The sequence below is a fragment of the Pocillopora damicornis genome, chromosome 1, assembly GCF_964200805.1.
Source record: "Pocillopora damicornis chromosome 1, jaPocDami1.2, whole genome shotgun sequence".
Classification (NCBI taxonomy): domain Eukaryota; kingdom Metazoa; phylum Cnidaria; class Anthozoa; order Scleractinia; family Pocilloporidae; genus Pocillopora; species Pocillopora damicornis.
The window spans coordinates 4677420-4694632 of NC_142670.1; the positions used below are offsets into that span (position 1 = coordinate 4677420).

A 17213-nucleotide genomic window follows, 5' to 3' on the forward strand; every position below is an offset into this window, starting at 1 on the left:
CGATTTGTCGGCCTGAAAACTTGACAATTTTTTTTGGAAAGGTTGACCAAGTGAGCTGTAATTCGACGGATGAGTGAAAAGGAATGACATAAGGCCAAAGTTCGCAAAAAGTTACTGTATACCGAATAGGACTAAAAGTACAAGGAAAAATAAAATCCGATTTTCTTCGACTGGATAACGTGGAATTCTCGAAAATTGGGAAATTTCCGTCTGTTGGAATACAAATACTAGTGATTTTTTTTTTGGTTTGCCAAATCGGAAAATATCCAAAACGTGGTAAAGAAATGATGAAAAATAAAAAGATATTTGAACTTCCCAATTTCTCCAGGCTGCTACTAAAGAGAAAGGTGGTGTAGTGGATTAAAGCTTTCATTTAGCTTATTATTTGTCAACAAATTAAACATTCCCATCTATAACAATCCAAACTGGAACAGAGATGACATCCCAACACTTAAATGAGAGCTATGTTGAAAAGAATTACTGAAATGGCGTTGGTGTTCAAAATAGAATAATATTAATGATAATAATAATAATCCAAAAGAAAAAAAAACCAGATTGATCTAAAAAGCACTTTGAAAGTACAAAAAGCAATTCATTATTTATTTAGTACCCAATCCTATTGCATTTTCGTTCAACGTGTCTAAATGGAGGCACATGCCAACCTGGAATAACGGTTATGGACTATACATGTGTCTGTCAATCAGGCTTTAAGGGAAAAGGATGTGAAAAAGGTAAAAGCTACGTCGGTTATAATAAGTGGGAAAAGTAGTTCGCACGCCTCCGGATTCCCACCCCTCCCCCAGTCGGTGTCCGACAACCCTCCGATCAACAGAAATCATGTAATTCATCTGAAAAAAAGAAACTTGAAAGCCCTCTTCTCCCTCCAAGCAATATTGCCTGGAATCGGTGAGCAGTTCGATAACATCAGTGAAATGGGGGGAAGGAGAGAGAAATGAAATTTACAGAAAACATTCAAAAAGTAATAGAGCGTACCATTTATTGTAGTTAAATATTGCTGACATTGTGTATTTTTTAATTGACGCATCGCCACGACTTACAATCAATTCTCGTGAAAAAATTATTAATTTTAATTAGTCGGTTGTTATTGATGCAAGCGAGCCCGTTGTAACATTTAACAATAAACACGAGAAAATTAAACGCTTATGATTGGCTAAAAACGAGTACATTCTCATTTAAAACGAGTGCAAATTTTAAATAGCGTCGTCTTTCTTGCCTTTTTCTGATGCTTTTTTCATGTACTTCATTACCAAGTAATCACATGATTTCTCTTGCAATTTGGTGTGCTAATCACTTGTAAATTTTTTAAAGACTACAAATTATACCCGCCCTAAGGGCTCGTGCACATCTGTTGTCATTGAAAATTTTATTCCTGTTTATCAGCACCAAAATGCACTCGAAATCATGTTACTACCTATACGTATAAAAAGGTCAAAATCTGTTTTTTTTCTTTGCTTATAACATCAATAGCTTACTGTAAGGATAAAGTTTAGATCATAAAAAGGGAGTATCGTTTCTTTTCAATATATTCTTAAAATACCAAAACTACTTCGCTAGAAAAGTACTCAATTTGCTTAGTCTTAGGGTGGCTTTTCCTTTTTCATAAAAATCTTGTCAATGGTTTTTGTGATGTGTTATGACCATAGAAACCAAAAGGCTGTTTTTATTTTCTGGCTTGAAAGCTCCGTTTCCTTCCTGGTCTTGTCCCAATCTCACCCCCTCAAGTTTTAACACAGTGAGAGAGGTCTTAGTAAAATCTAACCCTTGGTAACTGACATCTAGGTTTCCTCACTCAAGATTGGTTTTGTATAGGTAATAACAGGATTTCGAATGCAATTTAGTGTTAATAAGCACGAGTAATTTTTTCGAAAGACAACAAAATTGCACGAGCGCGTAGGGCAAATGCAGTTTGTTATCTTTGAAAAATTCCAAAGCGCTTAGTACACCAAACTGCAAGAGAAATCATATCATTACTTGTTAGTAATGTGTGCGACAAAACATCGCAGAAAGTCGAGATAGACGAAATGTTTGCAATTTATACTCATGTTACAGCTTTGCACTCGAGTTTCAACTTTGCACTCGCGTTACATGAGAATGCATTCGTTTTTAGCCAATAAGAAGCACGTAATTTTTTTCATGTACATTATTGGATCAGTTATTCTGCATATTTCAGGGTTCAACGCCGTATTTACAAACCTGAACAGAACAGGACGCACTGGTCCCAAATCACTTGACAATCATTACGCAGGTCAGGATCACGATGGACAAGTTTCTTTGTCGAGAGGTATTCAACTCTGGACTGTGCCTTATTCTGGTCACTACAGAATAGAAGCAATTGGAGCCGCAGGTGGTTACAATGAGCAGCGCGACGGCATATACGCCGAGTATCGAGGAATAGGTGCAAGAATAAGCGGTACTTTTGTATTGATTAATGGAGAAATCATTCAAATTCTCGTTGGCCAGGAGGGGGGCAAGAGTGAACGCACAAGTAGTGGAGGGGGTGGATCTTTTGTAGTCAAAGAAACAAACGACTGCTTGGTAATTGCCGGAGGAGGTGGTGGTGTAATCGACCCGCAATCAAGACATGCAGGATGTGATGCCAGTGCAAACACAACGGGGAATCCTGGCTAGAGATCATGGTCGGGGGGGAGCAATGGACATGGTTCCCAGACGGTTGATGATTGTAAAGGAGGTCAGGGTCTATATTATAAATAAAACGTGACGATAAGTAATGGTAATGGGACTGAGTGGAGTCCAATTCGGTCTGTAATCATACGAGTGATAACAAAGTCGGACGACTGGCAGCGGGAATCTGTTTTGTTTATCAGGATTTATTACTCAAAAATTACAATTACCGAGAAAGGAAGAATGGCCAAGTTATGAAAGACAAAGAACATTTGTCTGTACACTGATTCTATGGTTGTTGAGTTCAAGGTTGTGATTGGTTGATTTTAATTACAACTTTGAATATGATTGGCCTATTGAACTGTCCAATACTAACAACTTGGCAAGTGAATTAGTTGAAAGTAGGAAATCAAACCAATCACAATCGAGGAAATTGTTATCTTAATGATAACAATGGGAAGACTTCGATTAAAAAATATGTAGTTATAATTATCGTTAGAATTTTATTCGAGGATGCTTCCAACTGAACAGTTCACTTTAGCTGTTGTTAGTCTGAAATCGTGATTATTTACCCCAAATTGAATCCGAATTTGTTTGATTACCTATAAATATATATCACTGGTATTTGTTATTTGATGTTCAGGTGGCGGTGGCGGAGGTTTTTACTCAGATGGAAGGAGTGGACTGGAATATGGAGGAGTATTAGGAAATGGCAGCGAAGGTGGTAAGGCTTTTCTCAACGGAGGGAAAGGGGGCAGGGCCGCAATGCCTATTATGTTCGGCGGCTTTGGTGGCGGTGGTGGAGGTACACAATATAAAGGGGGTGCAGGCGGTGGAGGGGGGTACTCTTGAGGAAGCAGTGGGGCTGGTGTAAGCGATTCCTGTGGGGGTGGAGGTGGATCGTTTAACTCGGGAAGAGATCAGCAGAATGAATGTTGTTACAACTCAGATGGGCATGGTCAGATGACCGTAACATTGCTGAAAGGAAACTAGCAGTTTACCGTATTAGGGCAACGGAACGTACACGATATGCTACGATATTACGTTAAAGAACAGACAAAAAATACGGAAAGTTTCTGTTTTCCCTCGCCCTACACAGGGATTGGAAAACATTCACGCGTATTATTCGTGAAACCATCGAATAAGTTGTAATTATTGACCACTAACGTAAAGAACGTAGAGATGAATCATTAATGGCGATTAATTTCAATGAAACGGCTACGGCCTTGGGAAGACCGCACATACCATTGATTTGAATATAAAAGAGAGATAATTCAAAGTTGCAATGGTGTGTGTAGAGATTTGATATGTTTGATCACATGTTTGAATAAAAATTTCCTTTACTCGAGCCCTTCGGCTGCTGCCCTTTTTAATAACATGCGAAGGTAAACTCTAACCTCGGAACGTGTAATCCTGATACCTTATTAAAAAAAAAAAAAATAACAGGGAGGCAACGCCAAGGAAGACATCGATTGGAATTTTCATCTTCCTTTATAAGTTTGAAAATGGCTGGACGTGTTTAACGTCTCTTGAGGCGCCCACTTCAATTCGGTCAAACGTGTGGGAGCAGCCATGAGTTAAACATGGAAAACATTAATCATTAAACTTCGGGGTTAAAGTTCTCAGACCATGCAAATTTTTGATGATTTCAACATGTTGTTTTGCACAGGACGGCTAAGAGACATATAAAGTTTTAAAACACACGCGCTGAGGCATTTTTCTGCCCATTAGATATTTTGTTTTGTCACTTCCTCGTTATCGTCCCAATCGTGGTTTGACTTAGTTCCTTTTATTATGACTAATTAAGAGCCAATTATTTTCCGTCCGGCCCGACCGACCTCAGTTAGTAGTTACATACATTATAATTTTTCAGAGGTTGTCGAAAAATGCCACGACGGCTATTGAACTTGACGACCAGTTTTGTCGATGATGTTTTCGCTGTTGTTCCGTAATTTATGGTTGATAAACATATCCTATAAGACATTTTGTGTGTAACATTGCAAAGTATTTTTACAAATTGTGCCGTATATTTACAATCCCGCAGGGCGAGTCAAAATAAAAATAACAAGTAGATATAACCAGCGATATCACACACCAATCCGTCTACTAAGTTACTTTTATCCAGCTGATTAATTTTATGACCATTTTCTATAAGGCGACGACGAAAAAAAATAAAAATAGAAACGAAAAGCGGTTTTTTTTTGTCTTGCGTGACGCTCACGTCGGACAAGCACATGAGACGTCAAACTGTCAAACAAGGTTTTACAACGATTCAATGTTGAGATACAAAAGTGACATATTATCAATGAAAACTGTGTGAATAATTAATTTATTGCCAGTGGAAAAAAACAGTATGCCTAAAGACAAACTCTCAAAGACATGAATGAGCTTTAGGTGTTTGACAAAGGTGCTTAATCAGAACTTCAAAACTACAGTTCTTTTTTCATCATCCACCCCAATCACATGTCGACAATGCTCCGGCGTAGTAGTCTGCTGCTGATACTTGGTGAGAAGATGGCTGTTAACCAAGAGCGATTTTCAATCCATTTTCATTTCTTCTTTGATACAATTTCGAACAGTTTTTTTTTCGCAGCGCAAAGTAATCAAATGTCTAAAGATCGCTTGATATTTTAACTGGATTCGCCCATTATTTGTACTCAACGAAGCGAAGTTGCTCTTATCATGTCACGACTCATTTTTTCGTTTCCTGTGTTTACTTTAAAAAAAAACATCTGTCCATTATGCATACACATAAGGGACACAGAACACAAAACACACGATAGCTCTAAGCAGTGTTGAACCGTGTAATTAAACTTTTACAGCTACAGATCAAGTACACAGAAGAGGTACCCATGTTTTATAGCATCACCTACGTACTATTAAAAAAATGGTTGTGTATTCTTCAAAAAAGCGTGGGTAACAGAAAGTTTGCTTGAATTACATAAATATTTGATAAGTTGCGTGTGGCCGTTTTTTGCAAGGATCCAATTGCTAATCAGTTGGTGATAAGTATATTTCTGCTTATATCGACCATTCTTTCACCTCGAGAAATTACGCCCAAAAGTAGTCATGAATGCGTATTTTACAGCTTTGCCTTTGTTCTTTGAATTTGTCCTTTTATTTGGAACTTGGATGTGTATACCCGTAGAAGCCAAAAATCGCGGTAAGTAAAATTAACAACAACAACCAAAAAACCTCAAAAAACACGCATTTTTTCAGATTCACAAAAGATGCTCCACCGAAGAACGCGCCTATTTTAAGAATATCATAAAACACTCTATCAGATACTAATAAAATTGTGCCCGTGCTTGATTAACTCAAGTTGTAGAGCGCCGGACTGCCGTGCGTGAGGTCGAGCCCTAAAACGGACAAACACTCAGAATATTAAAATAACTGGGGAGAATTTGTTGCCTCTGCCATAACATTCGCAAATGGTTAGACATTCTATTCTGTACCTTCCCCACCATTTTCTCTGCACAGGTTAGTAGAAGACGTTAAGGAACCCACGCACTTCTCGCAGAGAGTGGGGAACATAACTAACTATGTTGTGGTCTGGCATTGTCAGTGTTTTAAACCAGCTATGAGTAGAACTGGTCCACTCCGTCGAAATATTGCAACTACATACGATACGTATTCACTCAATACATTTTCTTGGTCAACTGATATCGGTGGATTTCAGAGAGAATTCTACAAAGGAATACATTATTCAGTGAATATTGACTCCTCCATGATGTTTACATCGGTTGAGTCAATTTGGTCCAAAGAAGGCAACCTTTGTAAAAACCTTTTACGGATCTATGTGTACTTAAGAAATCTGGTCAAACAGAGTTTATTTGAAGAAAAAAAAAGGGGGGGGGGGTAATTTTCGAAAGGAACTGTGGTGCTGAGTTAGTGGGAGGTTTTATATGATAATTTGGTTTACAATGATAACATTGAATTTGTCTATCACTTTTATGATAAAATATTCGACAGCACTTTACCGTTTAAAACAAAGTGAAAGTTAGGATATCAAACTTCAAAATATAAAATAGGACCTACAGAATATGATGGGACCGAATGTCATAGGTTTTTTTTGAATAAGCATGTCTTAAACTGTTTCTGAAAAGTAACCAAGTTCGGAGCCGTTCTAATCAACATTGGAAGCCAAGCGAATATCAACTGATCGATATTCTCTTGTGAAAGCTTTTTCCTCTGAGGTGGACCAGCAAAGGCAAAAGCTTGATCAGCATAAGTCTTGCAACTCGTACGAGGCACCTCTCAAAAAGCAAGATTGTTGGATCCCAGAGAGATAGGTTTCTTTTTTCTTGATGCGATAAGGGATATCACTCACTTTGTCACGGCGAAAGATGAGGGGCTAACGCTCGTAACATTAGCTTTAAAGCTCTTTACGGAGGTCAATTTACATATAAGCTAAGTTGATAACACAAAATTAACGTTTACTTGAACTTACAACAGCTCATTGCGTATCTCTCTTCGGTGAAAGATCTCTCTGAGCCTCAAGTCAGAATAAATAATACAGTCTTTATTTATGTTAGCCTCTTTTTTTAATAATTATCTTCTCGCTGAGATTAACTTATAATAAATTTTACCAAAAAAATGCTGTAATCTGGTGATCAGTTAAAAGTATTTTGTTTTTCTCATTTTTTTAAATTTATAATTGTAAGTGTTGATTCTTTTACTATTTCATTACCTAACTTCTATATCATTTAAAGAGTTCCTTATTTACTTTTTTTTGTTGTTGTTGTTTTACTTTTTCTGCTTTTTCTCCCCATGTACCCCTATCAGCAGGACTCGGGTGTCGAAGTCTACGGTTTGGACAACCAGACAACGGATTCGCTCTCCAAGGTCACTTACTTCGTAATATAACGCTCAAAATGGGAAATGAACTCAGTGGTGACTGTAGATACGAGTGCCTGATGGAAAGTAATTGAGTGTCTGTGAATGTCGGGCCACCCGACAAGAATGGACTCAGGGTCTGTCAATTGAGTGATTCTGACCATATTCAACATCCCGAAGATCTTACGGCACAGGAAGGATTCCTTTACTGGGCTACCCAGGTGAAATCATAGTTACCATGCAAATAGATGAAAAGAGATCAAAGACAAAAATAGCGAGAGAATCGAACGCATATGGTCGGCTATTTTAACAAAGTTTAGAAGTCGTTTTTTTAGCGAAACCGCGTTCTAAGCCATCTTCAGTTTAGTCGAATCTTTTATCTGAACATTTATTTTTGTGAAAAACGCCAAGAGGGCCGAAAGTGGAAGAACATTTATTTATTTAATTCAATCAACCCTCTGATAGAGAATCCTTGAGGTCCTCTGCTTGCGTATAACTGCGGTTTGGTTTAGACCTGGTGTAAATAAGCGGCCTTTAGTGTTCAAATTGGAGACTGAGAATGCTCCTTTTGGTTTTCTCACTAGAATCCGTTTTCCAGCAACCCCTGTGCCCACGGTGCAACATGTCTCAATGGATTCACAGACAAGAAATACATTTGCCTGTGTCCGCCTAAAGCCATAGGTGAAAACTGCGAGAATTTTAAGCAACATTGTAACAATTATCGGTAGTTACGGTTTGGAAGCGTAATCACTTTAACATGAAATCCTTCAAGCTAGTGATTGTGTCATCTAGTTGTCTAAGTGACAGATGAATGACATGTCGACAACCTTAACGGAGCATCGAATGTTTTCTTAACGGTCTACGAATTAACAAGCACATCAAGTACGGCATCAATGATTTAATGGTTTTTATTATTATTATGATTTAATTTTCAGCATTCTCTGCGATCTTCTCAAATCTCGGTGCCACCGGAAGATATGGCCCAACAACCCTGGGCAGTCACTACACAGGTCAGGATCATGACAGACAAGTTACATTGTCCAGCGGTATTCAACAGTGGACTGTGCCTCACACTGGTGATTACAGAATAGAAGCAATAGGAGCAGCAGGAGGGTACGATTCACACCCTAATAGCGCTCAGTATCGAGTAAGAGGAGCGAGAATGATAGGAACGTTCAGTCTGATTAAAGATGAGATCATTCGTATCCTTGTGGGACAGGAAGGGGGCTCTGAAGATAATGACTGGAGTTCTGGCGGTGGTGGAGGTACATTCGTTGTCAGACAAAACAACACGCCTTTGATAATAGCTGGAGGTGGAGGAGGTCTGTATTACTTGACAAAACGGCATGCAGCGTGTGACGCAAGTACAAACACAACTGGGAATCCTGGGTACAGATCAGCAGGGTCAGGCGGAATCGGTGGCCTTGGCGGGCAGAGTGGCAATGCCAGCTACGCAGGTGAGGGAATTTCCGGGGGCCTCGCGAGCTGGAGAGCGAAACAGGCGAGAAAGAGGTCCGCTAGAGAAAACCTGCAGACTTCTCGACACCTCGCCCCACCCACACCTCGACTTTCGGAAAACTTTCTGGAAAGCCAGAGGTGTACTTGTCTCAGCAGCAACATTTATGAAAGCTTGCTCGTAGGCTATGGGAACACCACATCCAGAATGAATAAAAAAATTCGATTCTTGCTTATGGAAATTGACATCCGTATTGTAAAATTCAGGGAGGAATTTTCTCCCACCAAACGATTCGTTTGAATAAGGTTATATCAGTTATTATCGTTAAAAAGGACCTTTTTGGTTAATTGGTTTCATTTCACTTATTTAGAGATTTATTAATATCTTTTTTTCTATCATTTTTCCTTTTTGTCTGTTTAAGTTGAATCCCCTTTTCATTCTTTTAGGCGGCAGCGGTGGAGGCTTTTTTTCCAACGGATCGGATGAGAACGCAGACTGTGGCAGAGGATTTCTTCAGGGAGGAATGGGGGGCAAAGGCGATGGGTTAAAAGCCAACGGTGGATTTGGGGGAGGAGGAGGAGCTTACGGAGGAGGGGGTGGTGGTGGGTATTCTGGCGGAGGTGGCGGAGAGATGAACAAGGATTCTTGTGGAGGAGGGGGTGGCTCTTTCAACTCAGGAACGGATCAGAAAAATGAGTGTTGTTACCAATCTGATGGACCTGGTCAGGTTACGATAACATTACTGTGAAATCACTGTATAGAATGATTGATTAAAATTATTTAATCAACCATTAAAATTTCTTCAAATGTGATTGGTGCGCTAACTGTTTTAATTTCACTAATTTTTTTGGAGAGATGTAATCGGACAGTGTGAAGCAGTCAATCACACCAAATCTACTAAGCTAGCTCCACCAATCATAGAATTGATCACAATAACCAAATATCACTCATTTGAAGGAAAACTGGGAGTTTCCAGGATGGACGGATTTTTAACTTTAGAGATCTTTGAGATATTTGTTCTAGATGTGTTTGTTTTTTCGGAAATTATAATGGCTACGATTAATTGGTAACAGGACTTCGTGTCGTCCATGTCTGTCTGTTATCATACTTGTGATTAAAAAATCGCAGCTCTGAATTTCCAGTCATTTAAGGTAGTTGAAGCGAGAACAAAAAGAGGTTTTAGATCCCTTTTAGAGGTTTTACCTGTGATGTTTGATGCAGAATGAAGCATGGCAGCTGCATTATAGAGAGGTATCCTAAGTTTTCTTGAAAATGTAATGATGAAATTCCTAACAATATGTAATGTAACTTTATTTACAATGTACGGAGGTATACTTTAATGAGCCTGTACGGAGTAATTCAGATTACGCATTAAAAATTAATATCGCTTCTAAGACCCGAGAAGTGCATCCTCACTGTTAACTATCTAACCTCGTTTGGAACGAGTTCCCCAAGATTCACCAAAGCAAGAAGGTAAGCCACTAGCTAACTGTGAATTTCAGCTTTTCATTTTTTGGGGGGGATTTACGTAACTATCAAAATGGAAATACAAAAACAAATGAAGTATTAAGAAGTGAATCAATACGAGCAAGACCAAAATACAAAAAATTGTCTTAGAAAAGTTTTAAATCCTTGTAACCTGTCTCTCTATAAAACTTTGCAAAATTAACTTTTAAATAATGTAAGAATAGAAATAAAGAGAGCCTTGTAGTAGACGCAAAAAAATCATTAGAATTACGCAGAAAACCTTTCCAAATTGTCAGCGCTTCGCCCGGTAAAACCCCAAAGTTTCTGATAATACCAATCAAATATATAAGAAATCTTTAATTTTAGCAAAATCGCCGCTTGAAAGGCTATCCTGAACGTTAAGTAGTCGCTGTTTATTCCCTTTTCGTCTGATTAATTTTTTATAACTCATAAATTGAGCAGAGGAAGGAAAGAATAAGTCATATATAAAATGAAGGCAGACCTAGTTTGATCTATTTTGATTTGAGTTTTATAAGTATCCTGTATTCATACGGAACGTGATCCACCGGAGTCGCTGATACGAAACCCATCAAAAATAAACGCGCAGACTCTCCTAGTGACAATTTCCGTTCAAGTACGTTGCTTCATTCATCGATAGACTAATAAGCAACAATAAATTCTTACGGTGTACGTACTTTTAATCATGAGTAACCAAAACCAGGCTGCTTAAGTGTCTCAACATGGCACCCAACCAATTTGCACTGGCAATCGGAATATACATTTTTTTACTCATTTCTCAGCGAGATACCTCAGAAATTGAGTTTTACCCTAATTTTCGTCACCAAATGTAACGCAAACGCTATATTTTGTGGTGGCTGACGGTAGCTTTTGATTGATCCACATTCCAACGGAATCAGATTTTGCTATATCGAAATTAGGAATATGAGATATTTCTTCATGCATGGTTTATTTACTGTGGACATGGACCACTTTGGCTAATTTTTATTAAGCAGTGTCTCTTGCTTTTATTGAAAGAAATTCATGTCCATTGAAGTTTGATTTCGAACGTCACGAGGCAGTAAATGTTTCTCGTCCAATTCTCAGGCGGTGCACATTGTGCACCAGACCGCCTGCTTACCAAAACAACCACCTCTTTTTATGGTTTCCAGGCTGAGCTCCACATCAGCTGAGTTTTTTTGTTGGAAAAATGTACTTTGTGCGACGGGGTTGTATGATTGCATTCTTCTTTATATACCAGCTGCCCTTATGAATTCTTCTGTGTCTTGTCGATCCGAACGTTCCATTTATGGGATGATGCTCCACGGACATGCATTCAAGAAAACCAGGGCAGAAAGCTTGACAGAGTGTGTGATGGCGTGCAATAATGGTGCCATATGCTAAAGTGTACATTACATCATTAATGAAGACGTTTGTGAATTGAATAATCGCACGAAGAAGGCCAGACCAGATGACCTCGTTCCCCACGAAAATAGCATATATGTGACACGATTTAGTGAAAGAGGTATTGGTCGAGGCTCGAGGGTAGTCATGTAAAGGACACATGTAGTTGAGGCTGACAGTTGCTCACGTTTGGATGATCTGAGTAGAAGTCATCGTTACTGAATCTGATAATGACTCTCTTTTTGGCTGTCAAAACGTCTTTCGCTGTTATCGGGGTCGGTCCTCTATACATTTCTCACTTAGCCGGTTAGACTACACGACACGAAAACATTTTACTCCTGGGTTCAAAATATTTACTGCAACAGTGATGTTATTAACAGAATAGAAATATATATATATAGCCAAGGCTATATCGTCATATCCCCTGCATTTCTAAAGACTTCAATTTGACTGCGGGACGAGCGTTTCTTCGCCTGCAGGAGAGTTTTCGAAGGCGCAACGATGGCTATCAAAAAGGCATCATTGCTTTTTACTTACCTTAATCATGGCTATTACAGTTTCCTCAAATCTGATCGGTGCCTTAGCTGCAATCGGCTGTATTTGGACAGTTGGCTGTGATCGGACAGTTGAAGCAGCCAATCATACTAAGTCCACTCAGCCAAATCCACCAATTACAGAATAAATCACAATAACAATAGAAACAATCACTTATCCTAAAAGAACTGAGGAATTTCCAAAATTAAGAATTTTTTCTTAGTTTAGGTATTGTCTCCACCGGAGATCTGTGACCCAAATGTATTTGTTGTTTTCGGAAATTGTAACGGTAATGATTAATTGGTGTCAGAACTTCTTGTCGTATCACCAGTCCGATTTGAGTACTAATAGGAAAGTGTACGCTTGTAACTGGACAGTGTAATAGGACAGTTAAAGGGATAGTTAACTCGTCATCCTTGAGTAAGTGGACAGAACGCGTCATGTGCGCGCGCTGTTGTCTCTCATTTCGTAGAGTTAATTGTTATTTTTTATGAAAACGTATGACCGATGTGCAGTTTCTTTCTCAAAAAAAACAAAGGAAAATAATATGGTTTGAAATTTCGTTGGACTCTTGTGTAGGAACCTTTTTTTTCAAAAACATTATGAGATTGGGTGAGTTTAAAGCGCTCTCCATTAGTTTGTCATGACATCAATGTGAAATTAACCATAGCGCCTCAGAAACACAGATGTGGAGCTCACGCCAGTTGGTGGTTAAATGGTACTCACCCCACGAAGGCCGATGGCATAGTCACCCGACAGGTTTGCTTCACCTTCGCAGATTCCTGTTGTAGACGGGAAATCAATGTGAAGGTCAGGAACTGCGGTAAATACTTTGTTTATTTCATTAAAGGAACACCGCCACAACAACGATGCCATCTGCACTACTGCACCACTGATTTTGTAACATTCCGAATGTTATCTGTGAAAGCCGTTTTCCTTCCTCAAGTCACTTTGTACTAACAGCACGATATTGCTGAATTATGGAACAGTAATACAGGAGAATGTTATTTAACCCTTTCACTCCCAAGCTCTCAACAGTAATTCTCCTCACTGCCTGCCTTACATTGCTCACGAAGTTGCTTCTTTGAATTTGGTGGTAATTCAAACGATAATCCCCTCGTTGGTACTTTTCTTTATTCAATCACCAACCTGCTTGATATTGCATCATCCAGGATTGCCAAAAGATAAAGGCCAAGAGTCAAGAGGAATCTAGCAGTTCGAAAATTGAAATCTACGTAGTTTTCTTCAAATACAAGTGCACTTCGCAACTTTGACAGCTTAGATGCATGCTCTCCATATATGTGTAGCTCCTGAAAATGAAGCAAATTGCATAGCTGATAAAAATTCCTTACAGGAGTAGAGAAGGGCGAAATCTCATCGGTTTTTCTGCTCCCTTCCCTTATCGCATGCGATGGTCCCTAACCAAGAGACAATTAACTGATATTCTCTTGTATCTATCGATATCAAACTGACTGATTCCCCTTTGCAGGACTAGTTATTTCTGTTATTTCTTTAAGAGACTGATTACAGAAATATCATAAAATTATCTAACGGCTCTTAAGCTTTTAAAAGTGAGTAGTTTTATTACTTCTTTGTAGCAGGTAAGCAAAGAAATCACTCTCGCAAGTGGACTACAATTTAAGGAGTTGCAGAAAAAGAGCCCGAAAAGAATTCAGCTCCCCAAGGGAATCGAACTTATGCCTCCCATTAATAGCTCACGTTGGGAGCGAGGCTTGGTAGCTCAGTTGGTAGTACAGTCCATTGAGTATTGGGGAGGCATGGGTTCGAAACTGCTGAGGCCCGGATTTTTTCAAGCTTCTTTTGTGTACTTCCTTCAAATGCAGTCAACTTGGGTAAATTATTTATTTGCTTGATTTTCATCCGCAGTTAAAACGAACTTTATTTCGTCAAAAAATTGTGTAAGAGGCGTGATACATGTAGTAAAAGCTGATATTTTACAGTTCCATTTCTAGGTAAGTAGCTTTTTCAAAAGGAGAAGGATGATCAAGACGCCGGAAGTTAACAATTACTAATCTAGTAAAGTGATGGGATTCTGAGGGCAAAGTTAATATTGTAAGAAAAAACGAGAAGAATTCCATTTGTGAATTCTTCATTAATTTTTCATGTATTGTGCAAAAAAAAAAAAAATTAAAAAAATCATCCTAGACAAAAACAAAACGTTTGCAATAAAAAAGCTGCAGTTAGACGAAGCAAGCTATACTCAAAATCGTCAGATTGTGACGGAATATTACAATAAGCATGGACATTAGCTTTTCCTGCAGCTTCATGAATCTATTTAATTTTATACACAGGCAGCGATTGAGTTGTGAAATAATTATGGAATTCTGTGGTGTTTGAGAAAGATTACGGCTGACACAAAAAGACCAAAGAGGGTAAACAAACAAAGTCCTTCCAGATATCGATCAAACCTACCAAACGCAGCTTATATTGCCGTGTCTCTCTGTCTTTTAGGCGTTAGTAGGGATCCCCTTCAGCCGCACATGTCTCAAAAGGCTGTCAACCGCTGGTTCCTAGCTGTGACTCTCCCACGCAACCCATCTCTTGTCAAGTACCGCCGCCAAGGCCGCCATTTCACGGCGTCTGTTGTGATTCTTGGAAGCGTCAACTTTGACCTTCCAGTGTAAAACTTTGAAACTTGCCTAGAAGGAAGAAGACTTTTCGCTCTTTACGGATATCTTCTACAGTTCGGGGTAAAGTTAAAAAAATTGTAGGGGTCTCCCTCGTTTATTACCACAGAATTATATAGTCTGTATCTGGGTGTCGTTGTTCTTTTTGTTGGTTTTTAATTTTTGTTGAGTCATAATATTACTCCTCTAATGGAAACCACCCTAAATTCTGTGCTAAGCTTTATTAAACACATAGACTGTGTTAGAGTGTTAAGCGAAGAAGCACACAAAGTATTTATAACAAAACAAAAAAAGTTGTAGATTTTCATGCTGGCTTCTGAAATGGGAATTGTGTTATCTGGCTAACATAGAGAGGCAAATGGTAGCAGTGATTTTTTTTTGTAAATAGATTTCTCTGAAAACGATGATGGATTTTATATATTATTTTATTTTCTTTGGTACATTTGTATTTCATATTTCTTTTTTTTTAAAGATAATATATATTAAGTACTGGAAAGTTATACGTACAAAAAAGAGCAAGCAGTTTAAGTCAGGTATATAGGAAAAAAAACAAGAGAAATATAATAAATAAATATTACGGTTTGTCAAGATGTTTTAGGCAGAGGTTTATTATTATCATTATTATTATTATTATTATTATTATCATTCTCTGTTACTACAGAGCATCTTTACAAAAATATTCAATAAGAAAAGCAAAACGTTGTTGCACGAGTCAAAGAAATGTTGTGAATTAATGAGCTCCGTGATAAGGGGAACGATTTGGGAAGGGAGGTGTGAGTTTGGAACTGAGGAGCAAAGAACCAGCGGCAAGAAAGAATACAGAGTTAACAGTCAGTTGCGAGCATTTAGTACACAATTGTTTGGCCAAGGCAAATATCGGAACAATTTCTTTCACACGTGCGAATTATTCATATTTCGATACAAGTCTTGATTCAGACATGGACTAAAAAAAATTCCAGGAACAAAAAAAAAAAAATGGATTCTTGTCTCGCAAGCTACAACTTAGAGAGACTTTGCGCGAAGGGTTGACAAACCGCAATTAACCAAATGAGAAGAGCTCAGAGAGGGCTTGCACGCGGCTCTGAAGCGCTTTCATTAAGATATCGACAGCATTGTAATTACTCCTGCAAAGTATTGTTCGCTGAACTATCTGCCATTTTCGAATCAATCAAAGAAAACTGAGTGTGATTCAATTCTAGTCTCCCTTGTCTGACAGCTTGGTACAGTTAGCGAGCTCCAACATCGTGAAGACCTCTGATCTTTCTCGGAGAAAAAATTAGCGGAAGTGGAAAGTGAGGTGGAAGTGGAATATTGGATTGGTGGGACTACCGGCGAAACCGGATTTCATACAATTTTGTGTGCTCGTTTTTATCCGCGCGGGGATCCCGGAAAGAAATTCGGGAATTTGACAACCGACCACCAAACACAGGTTCGACTATTCATTCCGAATTAGCCAATCAACCCACGCGAAAAGTTCTATTCACCTGTGTAGTATATGGTAAAACCTGCCATAAGGTGGGTAGATGGAGTAGAAATATGAAGCACGAAGAGAAAATCTAAGCAGACGAAAGAAGCCTAAGTCCAGAAATTTCTCAAGGAAATTCTTATCAAAACCTTCTGAAACCGTATCTCTGAGATTCTTGAGAATCCGTCTTGTGATGCTACCCTTGAAACCACGTACCCATTTACACTCCCAACCCAAAGGGGATAAACGGAACCTCTCCCATGGCTCTTTTCTGAAAATGATTATAATATACGCTATCGTCGTAGACATGTTCTGCTGAAACATTTACGTCGACGCAGTTTCTTAAATCTGGGGTGAAGTCAAAATATCAGGACTTACAGACTGAACATAACAGGAATGCCCAGTGATCTGGGACAACGCTCATCAATATTTCCTACACTCGAGAAACCACACCGACTAGGGCACCACCCATGATGAGGACGCTTTCTATAAACAGAATAAAGCACCATCTTCCAAAGCCAAAGGTAATTTCTTTTTTCTTGCCTCTTCAACGATATATGACAAAATAACATGTCGCTTTACATGCTAAAGAAGCGCGTCGCGTGACATTCTAAGGAACGGCTGCAGTTATAAAATCTGAAAATATCGAAGTTTATATCTCATTTGATAACTTTATCCAAGGAAATGGCAAAAGGCTGAGCGAATAAGACATAGGTGCGCTCACTTCTTCAAACGACAAGATGTGACAAAACATCCTATCTGT

General features: G+C 38.7%; 2 protein-coding genes across 2 annotated transcripts; both read left to right on the forward strand.

The window, feature by feature from the left end:
* Window positions 1–323: 323 nt before the first annotated feature.
* On the forward strand, window positions 324–2729 carry LOC149051453 (leukocyte tyrosine kinase receptor-like). Its single transcript, XM_089185605.1, has 2 exons — window positions 324–731; window positions 2192–2729. The coding sequence occupies exons 1-2, from the start codon at window positions 677–679 to the stop codon at window positions 2647–2649; spliced, it is 513 nt and encodes a 170-aa protein (XP_089041731.1). The 5' UTR covers window positions 324–676; the 3' UTR covers window positions 2650–2729.
* A 4988-nt stretch (window positions 2730–7717) lies between these two features.
* LOC113683625 (uncharacterized) lies at window positions 7718–10331 on the forward strand. The gene is made up of 3 exons (XM_089214249.1): window positions 7718–7775; window positions 8415–8936; window positions 9382–10331. Exons 1-3 carry the CDS (start codon window positions 7718–7720, stop codon window positions 9681–9683), a joined length of 882 nt encoding a protein of 293 aa, XP_089070375.1. The 3' UTR covers window positions 9684–10331.
* The last annotated feature ends 6882 nt before the right edge of the window (window positions 10332–17213 follow it).